General features: G+C 43.3%; 1 protein-coding gene across 1 annotated transcript; it reads right to left on the bottom strand.

The window, feature by feature from the left end:
- Positions 1 to 1,650: 1,650 nt before the first annotated feature.
- On the bottom strand, positions 1,651 to 17,981 carry FBXL5 (F-box and leucine rich repeat protein 5). Its single transcript, XM_072126061.1, has 11 exons — positions 17,762 to 17,981; positions 11,853 to 12,068; positions 9,681 to 9,776; positions 9,349 to 9,535; positions 7,606 to 7,788; positions 6,300 to 6,425; positions 5,394 to 5,548; positions 5,234 to 5,316; positions 4,401 to 5,093; positions 3,465 to 3,613; positions 1,651 to 1,935 (listed from the first exon to the last, which is right to left on the bottom strand). Exons 1-11 carry the CDS (start codon positions 17,843 to 17,845, stop codon positions 1,859 to 1,861), a joined length of 2,049 nt encoding a protein of 682 aa, XP_071982162.1. The 5' UTR covers positions 17,846 to 17,981; the 3' UTR covers positions 1,651 to 1,858.

The raw sequence follows: 17,981 nt of genomic DNA, 5'->3' as shown, positions 1-17,981 counted from the left end.
ACTTTACAGGCATGGGGAGGTACAATATAGAGATATTTGTACTGCTGCATAATAGCAGTTTTCAAAAATATGTTTAGTTTATGTTAGGTTAGTTTATCTGACTGTTCACCAGGGAGTCCTTAAAATGTAACTGTAAAGTTACTGACAAAAAAAGTTGGAGAACATTTGATAACGATTCCAACAATATCTAAATCATGCTTCTGGCTTTTTTGCTAGCCAGAGATATATCTGGTATATATAAAATTAGATTCAGCTATTCCTGATGTGGGTGGGCACTTCCTGGTTGTGACATCAGTTCAGCCCACTGAAGCCAGAAGGAGAGCATGGTTGTAATTGGCCCATCTGAAGCATGTGATGAGTCACATGCTTGTGACCTCACTACAGGTCCTTTACATCAAATTAAGTACTTTTAAATGAGCTAGGACAGCTTCTTTGTAATTGGCCAGCCTGAAGCATGTGATGATGATCAATACAGCCCCTACAGACCATCCCAACAAGCCTCCTGTCATCTCTAGCTGTACTATACTTCTTCCCATGTCAACCAAAAAGCATCACAAATGGAGATTAGCCTGGAGGGTAAGGTAAAACCTCTGCTAGCAGCTAAACACCTGCAGATAGCTCATTATAGTAAATTAGAGAATTGCTTATTTTTGCTTAGTGCAGAGTTAGGCAAAATTACATTAATACATTACAGTTGTACTTTAAAGGAAACCTATGTGCTGGGGTGACAGCCTTGTTTCCCACAGACAAGGCACTGAGTGCAATAGGTTCGCTACTACTACAATAGGGGAAGCAAAACCCTTCTTCAGGAGTTGGCCACCCCGTTATGTTGCATCTCATCTTAATAGTGATTAGGGGGATCAGCAACAACCTTTTCTTAGTATACCATTCCCCCATTAATCTGTACCGCCTAATAAATGTACATTTAGGGGGTTCGGTTTGTGTTTAACAGAAAACGTATACCTTGTGCAGGGCCTACAGGGAGGAGCAGGACTCTAGGCTCTAGAAGTACAACGAGAAGGAGTCCTGCTCCTCCCTTCAGGCCTTGCACCTTGTATTATTCAATGAATTAGAGTTGACCGGAGTGTTCCTTTAATGATGCTGTATTCCAAATCCAGAAACTTTAAACGTCTTCGGAGTGCTAGCTTTGGGACACAATGGGCGTTACACCAGTGACTGGGAGCTTTGCCCTCTCTTCCGTGAGCCCCCTCGACATTTTGGAAGCGTTAGCAAGTAGGATTATATACTACTCTTGTAAACTAGTGTTTGGCTTTGTTAACCATACTAACAAGCCGAGTCAAACCGGCATATAAACAGATCTGAAGAAATGTTAGGAGCGCTGTGATTGGTTTCCTCTGTTAGTCCCTATATCTTGGGTTTACATAGGACTGCGGGTGTTGTATCTCCTGTCTGCCATGTAATGAAAGCTGAACAATTGCCCCTGTTCTACAGGTCACGCCCCGGCATCCGGTGCAGTATTCCCCATGGTACAATCTCTCAGTCTAACAGGGGAAAAAAATAAATATTTTCCCACCTCGGCCAAAACTATATGCACACACCGATTCATAGAAATGTTGTGTCCATCTCCTAATGTGGTCAAAGATCAGGAACAAATTCTTATATTTCAACATAAAACAAATAAAATAAATGATTTTCCAATAATGAAGTTTTATTAAGCGGAAAACTGTGACTACACTGGACAGCTTTGCTCACTAGGATGGACGCTGCTCAATTTCTCAAGGGAAAAAAAACTCCATTAGGATCCCAAAAACAGCTTGTTACACGCAGCGTGTGAGAGAGAGGTAAAGTGCATGAGAGAATGGCTGCTCAGATGATGGGGGAGTCAGAAAAGAACTGATCATTCACCAGATCGGCAGCAGGCCCGAAAACCGCACTGCAGATTCTGGCATCCGCTGGCCGTGTCAGCATGAGGACCTGCACGAGAACACAATGGCGGTGAATAGAGACAAGCGAGAGAGTCGTACAACAACACACTACAGGCATCACACAGTATCACACAACCCCCCGGGGCAATCTCAGGATTTTACAGCCTTCAACCCTGTGCAATTCTCTTTAAAGGGGTTATCCGTGTAGGACGATGAAAATTTTCCAATACACTTTCTGTAAAAATTTCTAGATCTCTGCTTGCTGTTATTCTAAAGGAAGCATCCTTGTTTACTTCTTGTCTATAAACACCGGTCTGTGGTCACCCAGGTGCACAGCTCGTTATATCCCTGGTCATGTGACATCAGAGATGCAGGGCCCGTTATATCCCTGGTCATGTGACAGCACACAGGTGCACGGCTCGTTATATCACTGGTCATGTGATGCTACACAGGTGCACGGCTCGTTATATCACTGGTCATGTGATGTCACAGAGATGCAGGGCTCGTTACATCACTGATCATGTGATGTTACACAGGAGTGTGGCTCGTTATATCCCTGGTCATGTGATATTACACAGGTGCACGCCTCATTATAACACACACAGCTCTGATTACTCTGATACCAACGGGTTGTGCACCTTTGTGGCATCATATGACCAGGGATATAACTAGGCGTGCACCTGTGTGACATCACATGACTATGGGATGGTTTCTAAACACAGGAAGTAAACAATGAATCTTCCTATAGAGTGACAGCAAGCAAAGATCTAGAGATCTGCACATTGTCTACACTATGGGGGATTTGTGAGAATAAGCAGCTCCATGCAACATATAGAGGCCGAGTCACGTAACTGCAGCCCAAGTAAATGGCAGATGAGCTTTGTAACCCCAACTTGCCACTACAGAGAATATACAGCTGTGTATTCCCTATTCTGGGGTGTCCTAAAGATGGACCTAAATTGGACCATTGGTTATCAATCTAAAAATCCTGCAGAAGCCAGTCATCAGTAAGAGAACATCAACATTACAGCACTGTATGTACTAAAGAAATTTCTGTTTTTACGTGGAATGTCTATTTATTTCTGTTTTTGGCAATGTAAGGCTCCATGGCAGATGCTAGAAACACTATGGCTAAAAACCAGGTGACTGCGGCTGGTCATGAATCCTAAAACCTTGGTGGCCAGGTTACTCAGAGAGCGACCACAGTGCAGGACAGGACTCTCTGTATCTTATATCACTATGATGCATATAGTCCCTGCTGTTCTGTGGGATATAGATATATTATGCTCATTGTCCTCTGCGCTGTGCTCGGTCCGTAAAATCAGACAACTGCTGGTCAGCGATTCACAGACAGACCACAGAGCCCGACATCCTCTGTAGGACACAGTACACATTCCTAGACACTAGGGAACTATAGTTATGTACTGGCTGCATCCACTAATACTGCAGATGGCGCTATATGGTAATCCTATTTAGTGCTTACAAGTGATAAGGGATGATGGAAACGCTTCAATGCGCTAGATATTGTATAAGGGCAGAGCAGGCAGCAGTCTGGCCCATACACAGAACACACATTACCATTAATGTTGTCACAGTAGTAGAAGTGCTCATCATTAAGAGACGGACACGCTGACACCAGATCCTGTAAGCCCGATCCAGTCACATTGAGGCATCCAGAGAGATTTAGGTGTTCCAGGAAAGGTAATCCTCCTCCTATGGTCAACGCCCTGTAATTAAACCAGACGCAGCGTTACCCGGTGATGCCATGTAATAATGATAGCAGATAAGAAAATCACAGGATAGGCATTAACATATTTCATCTCTTTGGTCATCCGTGGCATTCTGCAAACCCAGAATACTGCACTGATAGATAGATATATACATACATACACACACACACACACATATATAGAGAAACAGGGATCTGCAAACTGCAATCTCTGCAAGAGAGATCTACAACCCCAGAAAACTGCACTGTGTGTATATGGATATATGAGGCTCATCAAGTTGATGAAAATGTGTAAGGAAAGGCATGTCCCTAGACTGAGGACCAACATGCACATTTATGTTCCGCAACTTATTCAGAGTTTACAGATGACGCTTTATGGTACCTTCTAGACTTTGTTGTATATATTCTTATACACTGGAGGCTGCACAGTCCTATAGATCTCATGATCCATGAGGGTCTCACCTTATCCACATCCGCTGCTCCCAGTGCCTGCAGAGTGGTTTATTGGAGCTGTAACACATCGTGGCTCCAGTACATGCGCCAGGCCTCAGATGCATGTGCAATAAAGCCAATGTGTACTACATAAAGCTATACACAGCACTGATTATAGGGCTATACGGGAGACTAAACCACCAGTAAGCTTGTGTGGCCCAGCATTTTAGTGTCCCAAATTGTCCTAACAAGTTTTCAACTGATCACTACCGACCAGCCATAAATATACATTAAAGCCGAAGGGATGGGCACCACTAAATGTAAGGACTAAGGGGAAGCAATGATCCACTCACCTGAGCCCATGATCTGTGATCTGATGACAACCAGAGAGGCTGAGTAACCTTAACACGCGGGCAGCACTAGGCTCAGATTTTGCACTCCCAGAGTCTCTTCCCTCTGACTGGGGAGTCCTTTTGCCACTTTTGCACAGTGCAGAGGGCTCTGGGAGTGCTTGAATAGTCCTTAGTTTTGATCCAGCAGAACAGAATGAATGTCCACAATTGGTATAAGCCTCTGCCTGATATCGCTGCTGCCAGCTGCCATTAGTCCTCATGCCGGGCACCGGCCTCCTGTTACAATACCCATTAGCAAAACAATTCATATCGGAGGGCATCTCCAACACGCAAAGTCCGTCAGTGCTCCTATATTTCCAGTCAGCCGCATCCTCAATGTCAGCCAGCCGATCAGACTGTAAAATCCAGAAAGGTGAAGACAAATAGCCATCGCAGGGGCTACAACGTGTCCATAAGTCTTCAGAGAAGCGCCCACACTGGCCACCAATGCACTGCATGGTGCTAGTCCTCATCCGGTTCCTTCCCCATGTCGCTTTAGCGTTTTTGTCGTTTTGGGAACATTTGAGCAAAGCTTTCCTGTAAGAAGGTAACACGCCAAGGGCAAGGCTCAGCCTCTTCAGCGTCAGGTCACTGATCTTCTCACACCCAGACAAGTCAATGTGACACAGGTTCTGACTACTCCCGAAATACCATCTGAGGATGAGAACGACAGCTTATTAATACATGAATAGGATTTTGAGAACAACCCCCCCCCCCAAAAAAAAACAAAACAAAACACACATGTTACTCTCACAGGTCCATTACATTTTTAGTCCCGTATAACATACACCTACCCATCAAATGCAGAGTCTGAAATATCTGTCTGTGTAAGATCCAGATGTTCCAAATTGGGGCATAGCTCCAGCATCTGTCGCATCTATAAAGAAAAACCCCAATGATATTGTATGCATAGAAGGTACAGATCACAGTAGATATCTATAAGGTTGCACATACCATTTTGCTGCTCACTGCAGAACTGTACGCCAGGACAAGGGTTTTCACTGAATGACCAACATGGGGAAGGACATTTTGGATCAGGCCGTGCAGTAAATCTTTCTCTTGCTGCGCTACACTTATGGAGGAAGAATAACCATCGTCTTCAGGTTCCTCTGTACAAAAAAATAATTAAACACTCAAGAAAAACGTCCAGCATGAGTAGGTTAATACTTGAAAGTTAGAGGGTTCCTTTCTCAATAATCATGCAGTTATTACAGAGCAGGGCAGCTTAAAGGAGTTGTACCAAGATAGGGGATGACAAGCTGACTGGTGAGGTTTTTACTACTGGGACCTCCACTGATCAAAAGAATGGGACCACCAGCAATCTGGAAAATGAGGTTCCTGTTCTCACTAATGGATGGATCACTCAGATATTCCCGGTATTCCTGTTCACTCTTTAAGTGAGTGTCAGAGATGCACAAGCGCTATGCTCTGTAATTTCTGACACTCTCATAGTACTGTATGGAGTGGTATGACACATACTCCTCCTTCCACTCCACCCATCAGAGACAATGGACCCCCTTTGTTCTCTTGAATGGTTGGGGTCCCTACAGTCAGACCTTCACTAATCAGTTTGTTACACTCTATTGTGTGGATAACTTGCCATCGTGGATTCTGTGGATAACTTGTTGTAAACTTTGCAGCATAGAATCAGCAAAAATGTATAGAAAAACAATATTTAAACAAAAAGCTATACTTCTCGGCTACTCCTTTGTTTCCTTTAACAGTGTAACCTCAATATGTCACCCCAGGCTAAGCCAACCTTCTGCTATTACTCAGACTGTCTCTAGTTTTAGTGGCCTGGGCCCATCTACCATTAATACGGGAGCCACCCTCCAGTAATGAAGAAGTCCATGTCCTTACCAGACTCATCAATGTCGGCATCCTCATCCCACTCCTGGTAGGCACGACTCTCATCCTTCCTGCTGGTGACCCAGTCTTCATCAGGTTCGGTGTCCAGGTGAGCGGCTGGCCCATTGTACCAGTTTCCTATAAAAAGACGCTGGTCACAATGCAAAAGGAAAATAACCCGGCAAGTAAACAAGACAGGGCATGACTAAGGAGTATACTGTCCCCATTGTGTAATACAACTGGGACACAACAGAGCGAGCTGGTATATGACACATCCTATGTAAGCTGCTCAGTACCCAGACAACATAAACCAAGTGTAGTCAGATACAACAATGACAAAAAGTAATAGTCCACCAGAATGTGCTACATCCAGATTACAACGTATGAAGAGTTACAAATTGTAGGTGGCCATACATATGAGCTGTGCCATGGGAGATAAGCAGCTACTAGACACAACATGCTGCAGCCATGTACAAATGCAATACATAACAGTAATGCTGGCTCATACATTACACGTGACATCTGACATTGGAGGCTGAGCTTTCATTATCTAATGTGTGTCGTCAGCCTAAAGACCATTGCCCACAAACGAGTTCGGCCCAAGAAACTTGCTCCGTGCACCTGTGTATTTCCTGGACTCAACCTGGAATCACTGAACGGACTTTTGCTAAATTTAATTTGGCAATTTGAGGTTTTTTTATGAGAAATCTCACAAGCACATGCAACGAGTCTGACAGACAGAACTCGCTTGAGCCAAAGATACAATGAAAGGACTGATAGAACTGCTGGTTTTACCAAAGTTTCTATGTACCTGCAAAACAGCAGAGATGAAACAACCTCACTTCAATATTGCGACAAGGAAATTACACAACAGTCATCTCCATATTAGAAGGTGTGATGAAATGCTATACCAGAGGGACAGAGAATATCAACACAACATCTTGTACACAACTCATGCACATAAACCACCGGGTCCTACAACTACTGGGCTGCAAATGTGAAGATCTTTTATATAATGCAATAGTTATGATACCTGCATACCCTGAATACTATCTGGTGCCTAGGCTTCTATACAGCATCAATGAATGGATAACATAGTCGTTATCAAGAAGATCTGGCAGGCAGAGCACTGACCAGTGTGACCCCTACTTATAAAATGGGGACAAGGACATGTGCGTCCATCAATCAGAGTCAGGGCATTAGTTCTTGAGTTTGGTGGAGGACCTCAGTTAGTAAAATTCCTCCTTTAAATAACAGAGTGAAGGTATGTGTAACCAGATATGAACTGCAGAGTCACGGTTACCTGGTTGTGACTTACCTCTAGCCCACAGCACTGGATACAGATGTTTCCAGAGAGATCCAGCCTTTGTCAGCTGTGCCCATTTACTGTTTACTTGACTACAACGACACAGCTCCTGAGGATTAAGGTAACTAAAAATTTTCAGCATTACCTCCGGAGGAAGATGAGAAATGGATGCAGTGCTGGGCTGAGCCGCGGGCTCTGGAATGACAAAAAGATCTCATGATCAGCGCACATTAATATGACATAGCCCTAATACTCTGTACACTAACATATACATCTAGGAGTCATTGCTTGTGTCTGTAGCACAAGGAGATTGGGTGACAGGCTCCCTATACACACAGGTCAGATGACTGGCCATTGTTCAGTAGCCGCTGTGCGAGGGAAACATGAGATGATCGCTCTTTCCACTATTTCGCAACGTTTTATAAAGTGTTGAGTAAGACATTGCTACATACAGAGTTCTACTAATCTGTTAGATGACTTGTACGACGGGAAGGGAAGAATAACAAATCACTTGTTTTGGTTTTATAAAGTGATGACACCAAGTCATGGGAGGAGGGAGCATGGGAAGGTCCTTATACAAGGAGATGATGGAAGTGGTAGACAGGAAAGGGTTACAGCTGCAGAGCAGAAAGGGTCTAGAGCAGTGGTGGCGAACCTATGGCACGGGTGCCAGAGGTGGCACTCAGAGCCATTTCTGTGGGCACTCAGGCCATCAGCCCAGGACAGAGTTCACCAAATAGGATCAAATCCACCAAATCTTCTTGCAGTCCCAGGCAACTTAAGAAATACTGTTCTCAGCGCTATTTTACAGCGACACTTGGCTGTCTGGAACTTCAGGAAAAGTGAGAACTGTTGAAAGAGCTGCAATATCTTTGCAGGTCCTCCTGCTGGACCAACCATTCTTCCTCTACAGAGAGGAAAGCCCAATACAGTTGAAATATGTTGAAGAACAGGTAGCAATAAGTTTCTAATTAAAATTCCATGTTGGCACTTCACGGTAAATCATGGAATTTGTCTGTAGTTTGGGCACTCGGTCTCATAAAGGTTCGCCATCACTGGTCTAGAGCATACAAGCCAAGCACAATAAGAAGAGAATCTGCACAGTCCTCACACTGCTGTGCTCTAAGTGACTGTAGTAAGCAGGCTTGTGGTTGAATACTACAGCAGACACTCCAGCAGTGTGAGGACAACCCCCCTGTGTGTATGGTGAAGCTACAATCCCGAAATATAATCCAATGTTTACAGTCCTCCTCCTGCTAACAACATGCTCAAATATGTGATTAAACCATAAGTTGTGGATCAGATTTCAGCCCAGATTTCCCTTTGGTGTAACATGGATTTGCTAAAATCCACCGCAAAAAAAAAAAGCATCATAATTGTCTTTCTGCTTATATTGCATAATTTTCTCCAGCCACATCAAACTTTCCACCAGGTAGGGGATAACTTGCTGACAGTGCACCACAGGGACCCCCAGCTATAAAGAGAATTGGGGTCATTGTACCACAAAAGAATGGCGTTGCAGGTAGGGCTGCTCCATTCTCTGAAGTATCTGAGTACTGCACTTGGCCATATCCGTAGAAATGAAAAGAGCGACAGCAAATATATTCAACCAGCTGCGCTATTCCCTTGGGGGTGCAAAGTGTCCCCATTCTTGTGATCTGTGGAAGTCGCAGCAATAATTAGCAAGTTATCCCCTAACTGGGGCACTTGACAAGGCCAGAGGACCCCTTTAATAAACCCTATAATAAGCCTTACCGTCCTCCGACTTTTCGTCCACAGAATACTTGAGCACCTTCTGGAGCTCCTCAGCCTCGGTCCAGAGACTCAGCCCTCTGAGAAGCTCGGTGGGGTCTTTCTGAGAGCAGTGCTGGGCGATCACCATCTTTTTAATGTCCTTGAGCTCATCGTATGTAAAGTATTCCATCAACATGGGCTGAAACACCTAAGAAAAGACTCCATTACTCTACACGTATACACATCATCGGGATACATAGTGATAGAAGAGAACCTCAGCGGCGAATGAGAAGTCGTAGTGACCAATAGCAAGATCATTAAGTCCATCCATCTATAGCAGGCGGATCACTTACCTCCTCCTCTTCCTTCATATGAGGGATGAAGTCACTGGTGAAAGCCTCCAACCTCTCCTTCAGTTGTTGGGCATAGTTCAGCTGTTCATATTCATCCTGCGAGTGCGGAATAAAAAGTGAGTGGCGGCGATTTATATATGTGGCACATAAACAGTTAAACCTTTAAAAGGACAAGGTTAGGAATCTTGTCAGCGAAGCAAAAAGTAGTTAACTTTTACAAGTGACACTTGCCCTCAGCAGATTTATTGTGAGGAAATCTCTTCCAGGATGACGGCGGCATCACATAATCTCTGTTCCTCAAAATGCTCCAGGAACAAGTAATGGCAATAACCCCTCGCTGCCCAGGCCGACTGGGAGGAAATTTACTTCTATTTTATCACAAAGTTCACATGCCCACAGCTCCAGATACTTTCCATGTTTTGTTTCTTTCAAATTCCATCTTGGAGATCCATAGCACACCCTCCATAGATGTCTATGGTGATCTGTCTAGGAGGTCCTGTACCTGGGTTTCTGTAAAGGCGAAAACACCCGCCTGTGTTTCACAGACTGATCACTGCGGAACATCAGCACCGCCATACCGAGATCACAATTACAGTTTGGCTCTGTTTTTGTATCGAGAAGCAGGGGCTCCTTGCATCATATTTAACTATGATGCTTGTAGTCCAGTCCTCTGCAATGTGCTCGGCCTATGACAGAACACAGTGGTGCGTTTTAGCCCTTAGGCCAGTTTCCCACTTACAGAATGTCAAATTATAAGATTTTAATCAGCATTTGGTCAGATTTCAGCCCTAGTTCTTTCCTAGTGCTATCTGACCATTTGCTTTTTTGTCACCCGAGAGTCAGATTATCACAAATCATTTGTGGCGAGTTTCATGGACAACTCGTAACATAGTAGTGTTTGATACGTTTTCCTCTAATAGGACGAGATCAATGGACTGTGAAATGACATCTGACATGTGCAGAGCACAATAGGCTATGAGTGCTAGGAGTTCTGTTCCTAGAACATTTTTAGGAACAGAGATTAGGTGCGAGTCGAGTTTGATTCTCAGGGAAATCCTTCATAGACAAGGTATAAAGGGGGTAAGTTGCTTATCTCTGGCAGAAAATTATGTGCATGGAATGAAAATGTGAATTGTAGGGGCAACGTTATGTGTTGCTACAAGGCTCTGAAGCATCAAGGGAATCATTCTTATAATTGAAGGGGGACAGATATCTGCATTGGGGGTCAGGAGCTTTAGAGGAAATCAACCATCAAAAACCATCATGATAAACCAGAGACACTTGCTCATAGATCCAGGCACCGTGACTGTGGTAATCTTCTTATACAGGCAGTCCCCGGGTTACATACAAGATAGGGTCCGGAGGTTTGTTCTTAAAATGAATTTGTATGTAAGTCGAAACTGTATATTTTATAATTGTAGATCCAGACAAAAAGATTTTTGGCCCCAGTGACAATTGGAGTTTAAACATTTTTGCTGTAATTGGACCAAGGATTATCTATAAAGCTTCATTACAGACACCTTACAGCTGATTACTGCAGTCTAGGACTATAGTAAAGCATCCAGAGAGCTTCACCAGAGGTTACAGTGGGCAGAGGGGTCCGTCTGTAACTATGGGTCGTCTGTAAGTCGGGTGTCCTTAAGTAGGGGACCGCCTGTATTTCTTATCTATAGACTCCTTACTTCTAAAAATTTACTTAAAAAATTATGATAATGAGCCAGAAGGGGCATTACCAGAGCCAATTTGTGCTGTAGCTTCACATGTTGTTACACTGTCTCCCCCCCCCCCAATGTAATTACACACAGTGGGAGGGGGAAGGGCTCATGCAAAGTGTAACAGCATGTGAAGCTATAGCACCGAGGGGCTCTGGTAACACTCCCCAGTAGCTCTTCTGGCTCATTAGCATAATTTTAAAGCTTGATTCTAGAAGGAACGAGGCCATGGATAACAAAAATAAGAATATTACCACAGTCATGGTGCCTGAGTCTATGAGTAAGTGTCATTTTGATTTCCTTTTAGCTACATCTCTGCTTATTTGAGGGAGAAATCCAATAGGTCAGCCATGATTTCTGCCATGATTTAAAATTCTACCCATTTAAAGAAAAGGTTACCTTTATTTGAAATTGTGGAACAAGCATCCTGTCCCATCGATGACACAGGATTGACACCCACCTTTACGTTTTTTAGCCCCTTTTCAAAGAGGACGAGCATCTCGGAGAGCTTGTTGTCTGAGTGCACGTTGTACACGGTCCGGCTGCGTTGCTGGAGAAGGCCGATGATGCATTCGTTCTCGATCTGCTCGTGCATCTTGAACTCCTTGAAGGTCTCGTACAGGGACTGCAGCAGTGCACGGAAGTCATTGTTATTGGAAAAGTTGGTCTTGGAAAGCTGGGGGGGGGGGAAACAGAGGCGACAGGTCAGAACAAAAACATTTAGAAAGACAAGACAAAAGAAGAATATGTAACTTATTTCCAGTATGCAAAACAGACCGGGGAACGCGAATGAAGGAAATATTCCAGAATCACAATCTATGGCACAGATAAATGGCCGCACGCTTCCTATGAGAAGAGCCAAGTCACCCTGAAGTGGCAGTCTGATGAAATGGAGGATTGCATCAGCCATATAACCAGTGACCTCCCAGGTCTGGGATCTGGAGCAGTCAGTGATCTGCTGCTATGGCCGCAGGGGGCACAGTCTTCTGTGTATGTGAATGGCATCTAACACACGGATGTAATAGTGATGGATACTTCCAGTCCCTCAATGGCCCCATCCCTCTCCATGTCCACCTGAGTGCACAGTCTGTGTGCCAGTAGATAGGATGAGGAGGACGCCAAGCTTAGAGATGTTACCTGCGCTGGCAGAGGTTTTCTTTCCGCTATTAAAGGTTTGGTGTTGCCTTTAGTCCATGCCCATATACAGCTGACATACCTGTATGCAGTGTGCCCGCGCTGGTCACATGTGGCATGCACTAATATGACAGGACACACCTGTAATTGCTTTTGTTTTATATAGCGGGTACAGGTGTGTCCCTGTAATTACTTTAATAGGACCATCATCATCATCATACCTGAATGGACACAGACAGATGGGTAGATAAAATTATACTTGGGTGTTGTCGAATTGGCCCAAATACCTCATAAAACATTGCCTGGCGTTGCCCCTTGCCCTGGGATTGATACCCCCAAACTATGCTGACAATTTCCATTCAACATAAAATTGAAAACAATCTGAATAATCTCCTTTCTGCCACTTCTTTATAGTCGGGCCACCAGGCTCCAGAGGGAATGTACCAGACCTGTTAATCCCCGGCGGTGACCACTGCTGAGTCAGACAGGTAATGGGTTACTACCTTTAGCACCTAGATGCACGCTATCATAAGCACACGGACACATCTGAGCCTGGAGGCTTTTCCACTATTTACGTGCTGCCATAAAGAAAGGCTCCTAACCTTGCAGCTTATGTAAAGGAAAGATTAATAGGTCACGTAGCAAACTAACTTTCTTATCTTTTTACTCATAAAAACCACAAACTGTAACTCGGTCCCTTTATCCTCTTAAAGGAATAGAGATACCTGGAGCCTAGAAGTAGTAGTACCTTGGCAAGGCGTCTGCTTTCACGTGGAAGACAGATTCCCTCCGTCTGGTTAGAAAGAGCCCCATGGGTGCAAAAACTGGCTCCTACATTATGTTCCATCCATGGATTTGCCTAAAGCATGTTGGGATGTTAAGTTATCCACATATAAGGTTCCACCAAAAAGAATCTAAAAAGTTGGGAGCACCATGGGGCACCCTCTCTTCTTTCACCCTTGATTAACTGGGGAAGCAGGAACCTGCCAATCTAAACAAGAAAGGGTGCGCCCATAATGCACCAAAATTCTGACTTTCATTCAACAAGGAAAGTATTCTTACAACGTAGTGGACTTTACCTACAAGGCCATAGGTTAAGCTTGTGTCTGACAGAGATGACAGACGTGCTGATTCAAGTATTTGGGAAAGTAATTTAGGAAACCAAAGCAAACACTGTGTGAAGAAAAACCCTTACAGATGTCGCCCTCGGTTGAACCCAGGTCCTAAACCCTGCAGGGTAACATTGCTTACCTGTTAGTCATGGAGATACACAGATCTGAAAACCTAAAGTACTAAGGTGTAAGAAGAACATACTGTATATTGCTAGTAATGGCACAGCTGGCTGCTGCCCACCTGGCTGCACAGAGATGTACAGATCATCATTATATCAGATAGGGGTGAGCCTGAGCACCCCCATGCACCCAGGTATAGTGTGCACCTAGTATGTGCGCTCATCACCCAACACGTCCATATTGGGATTTGTACAGACAATGCACCATGGACTCACACACTGAGGAGTCTTAAGAGCCGCATTTACAGGATCACAAGATGACGGCGTCTTCCTACCTGGAGGGCAAAAGCTGGAGCTATATTACACTGTATGAAAAGTCAGGGAGGTTTACTAGCAGCCAACCTCCGGCGTGTGAGGGAGAAGCGGCGCCTGCTTGTATACTTTATATGATGTATACACATAACATTTACTGCAGAGAAATCTCTGTGATTGCATCATCCGAGGAACGGGGTTAGTAAAATCCAAGGGAAGTGCACAATTACCGTGGCTATGTCAGGGTACTGCAGTTCACCTCCCAAATTAAAGGGAATCTGTCGTCTCAATAACCCCCTTTAATCCCACAAACAGTACCTTGTCCTGCTGTATGCAAGTCCACTAGAGGGTTTTTTATCTATTAAAAATCTACTTTTATTGCTGCCTAACATGCAGTCAGGGAGGTGAGGTAAAAGGACCAAGCAGTCAAGCTATCCCACCTCCTGACTATTGATCGCTCTGCCCACTCCACCTCCTGCTGGCATCTTCCTGCCCCTGCCTCCTATCACAATGGTCACTCTCCAGGTATCTGGAGGTATCACACATGGGCAGTGCACCTACTCTGCCAGCTTCACAATAGGCGCTCAGTGCAGTGCGCCAGCGCGACTCTCAGCTAGCCAGCCGTGCTCCCTCATGTACAAGCACACATACAGCTAGCATTACCGAGGAGCCTCTCCTGCTATTACAGCAAGGAGGTAATATAATGAGGTGGCAGGTTCCATGTAAACAAATAACAATAGCCTGACATTACCAGAGTCTTGTACAATGTGTAGCTTCTGCTGATATAAGATGATTAATGGGGGTACCAGGTATGAGACCCCCCACTAATGACTTGTTATGGAGGAAGCCATTTTTATCTAGTTGGTTGTGCTTGGTATTGGGACTATGAGTCACATGACAACTAACCTAAAGATGTGCTCTAACAAGTGCGTTACTGTCACCTTGAGCGTCTGATCAGTGGGGGGTACTGACAATTGTACAAGCAGAGGACGAATACCTTTACACGTCTCACTAATACCAGATAATCAGAGCCGCCAAACATGGGATCTGTGGATACATGACCATCGCTGAGCTGAACATCTGCAGTCACTACACTGGAGGCAGTGACATAAACATACACAGGAATGGGGGGTAGGGTGCGCTGCTGACAGGGGGATGGGTGCCCGGATTCTATTCACAAGCCTCACTGCAAGCAATGGCGGACAATGAAGTCCATTATCTAAACAGCAGCTCCATACAGAGCTCTCAGTATTCAAGGGGTTGTTTGACATCCTTAGTTTAGGTCATCAATATCAAATTAATGGGGGCGCAAAACCCCATCACCCCACCAATCAGATGCTTAGACATTATCACGGCTTCATCCTCTGTGTAGTGGCCGAGCCAGGTAACTGCAGCCCACTTCTCATGTACTTCGGGTATCAATCAGGCAGGGACACCAGATCTGATACCAATAAACTGTACTGCACTGTAAATGTATGGGGGCTTGTTTTTTGCGAGACAAAGATGTATTGTTGAATGACACCACTTTTTGTAATACAATGTTGTTTTCTATCTTTGCACTCCCATTTGCTCTCATGGTAACATGATGTATGTGTAATCTTGTGGTTTAGCCACTGATAAACATATCATTTCAGACTATGAGACTAAGAAAATATCACATTACATATGATAGAAAACAAATTGGGTGTTACTGGGATGCGATACAGACAAGAGTAACAATGTGACACTGTGTGGGTGACAACCAGCTGTCAATGGATCCGTAGATTTCTATACCTGGTACAATCACCGGGGACATTACTTTATAGCTTTCCCTGGGCCAAACAGAAAACCCTCCCCCCTACACTGCACACAGATGTAAAGCAGATCCCCCTTATGTATATACAATATAACACATTCCATATAATATTATGTGACAAATCAATCCCAGATGAATGTATATCACATATAAATATACACTAAAAACTAAGCGCATATGTAATTTACACAGTGCATTGTAACCTGTATGTAATATATCTATAAACTGTACCACACTGTCATTGATTTATGCAATAACACAGCTATAACACACTGTAGCACATAACCTACATGATATAAAATAACCTGTACATGTAATATAACAATCCGATTTATTGTAAAGTATGTTTTATAGCAAACAATGCTGGACACTCTAATATATAAAACAAATAATAATGTATATAACCTACGTGATAAATAACCAATGTATAGTAATATAGTACATCTATAAGCAATGCACAGTTATTAACCTATATGAAACCTCTGTATGTTATATCACCTGTATATGGTTATAGAACAAAGCAATGTAGTGTATACCATGTATCTATATGACGACAGGTTTTCTGTAATGTCTTTTATAGGATTGTGTGTGGTGTAATACAAAGTATCTATATACTATATAATGTGAGGATATAGGAGAAGGTGTAAAGAGTCTTATAACTTCAACATACTGTACAATATATGGCAATACCATTATGCAAAATAACGTATGAAAATGAAAGAACCTGTAGTTGGTGTAACACACAGTATACGGTGATGTGTTAATAACACTTTACTAATGTATACTGCATATAGGTGATCTTTACTGTATATAATAGTACACATATACTCTACATGGAATAACATCTAAAACAGTTCATTATATGTGATAACGGTGTGATATATAGTAGTATTCATATATTGTTATACAATTTATAGCGCAGAACATGCAATATAGATGTATAACTATATTGCATTGCGATACTATAGTTTATATATACACTGTATATAATACATAACAGCCTTTATATAATGGTACACGTTGTGCATATTATATGCCATACATTACATATCACTGCCCTATTTACTGTTATAGCTTTTATATTACACATCTACGGTACATAACACATTTTACATGTTATATACAGCACATTATATACTGTGCACTATACATTAGAGTGTATCCACATAATGCACAGGACATTCTATATAACACACCATAGCCTGTATATAGTTATATACATTTACTGTACATGGTAACGTAACTATTCTTACATATTACATACAAATAACACTGCCCTGTACACTATACATTAGTGTATCCATATAATAGAGTACATTATATGTATATACAGTGTACGGGTAGTGTAATGTATATCACATCAAGGCTTTTAGTTATATACATGCACTGGACACACAACATACATTACATTATATAACACATCACAGCTTTTATATAATAGTATAGTGTGCCCATGTAGTATCCACATTATATATGACACTACCTGTACACTGTATACATATCATAGTCTACATATCTTACATGGTATATACATGGCCCTGTACACTGTATATTATACATTACAGTGTATATAGCTGTACACATATACTGTACATTGTATACAACACACCATAGCCTGTATACATATACCATACACATAATAAAGAATGCAATATATATCTATATATATACATACACACACACACACGTGCTGTTTATGGCTGTATACTCAGTACATACAATATACAGCCCATTAAATATACCACATAACAGCCGGTAAATAGCTGTATAGCTATACAGTGCATATAATATAGAATACATGACATCACATCCTGTATACACAGTGACATTCTCCTGTACACCGGTATATGCAGCCTGCGGCCCGGTCACACCGTGCGGTCGGGCTATAATAACGCACCTTATCGCAGTAACGCCCCACCAGCTGCTTCATCCGCCAGTGCGGCCCTGTGAACACATCCACCTCGTCCGGGAAAGGAGCCATTCTCCCCTCTCCATACAGGAGCAGACTACCGCCAGCGCAAGCCTCCCGCACCAACAACACACCTCCTCATTACAAGTGCGCAACTCCGGCCTACCCCGCACTGCGCCTGCGCAACTCACTCCCCGGCAGCTGCTGA

This window comes from Engystomops pustulosus, chromosome 1, assembly GCF_040894005.1.
Source record: "Engystomops pustulosus chromosome 1, aEngPut4.maternal, whole genome shotgun sequence".
Taxonomy (NCBI): domain Eukaryota; kingdom Metazoa; phylum Chordata; class Amphibia; order Anura; family Leptodactylidae; genus Engystomops; species Engystomops pustulosus.
The sequence above is the reverse complement of the archived record's forward strand: the minus strand, read 5'-3'. Positions and strand labels throughout refer to the sequence as shown.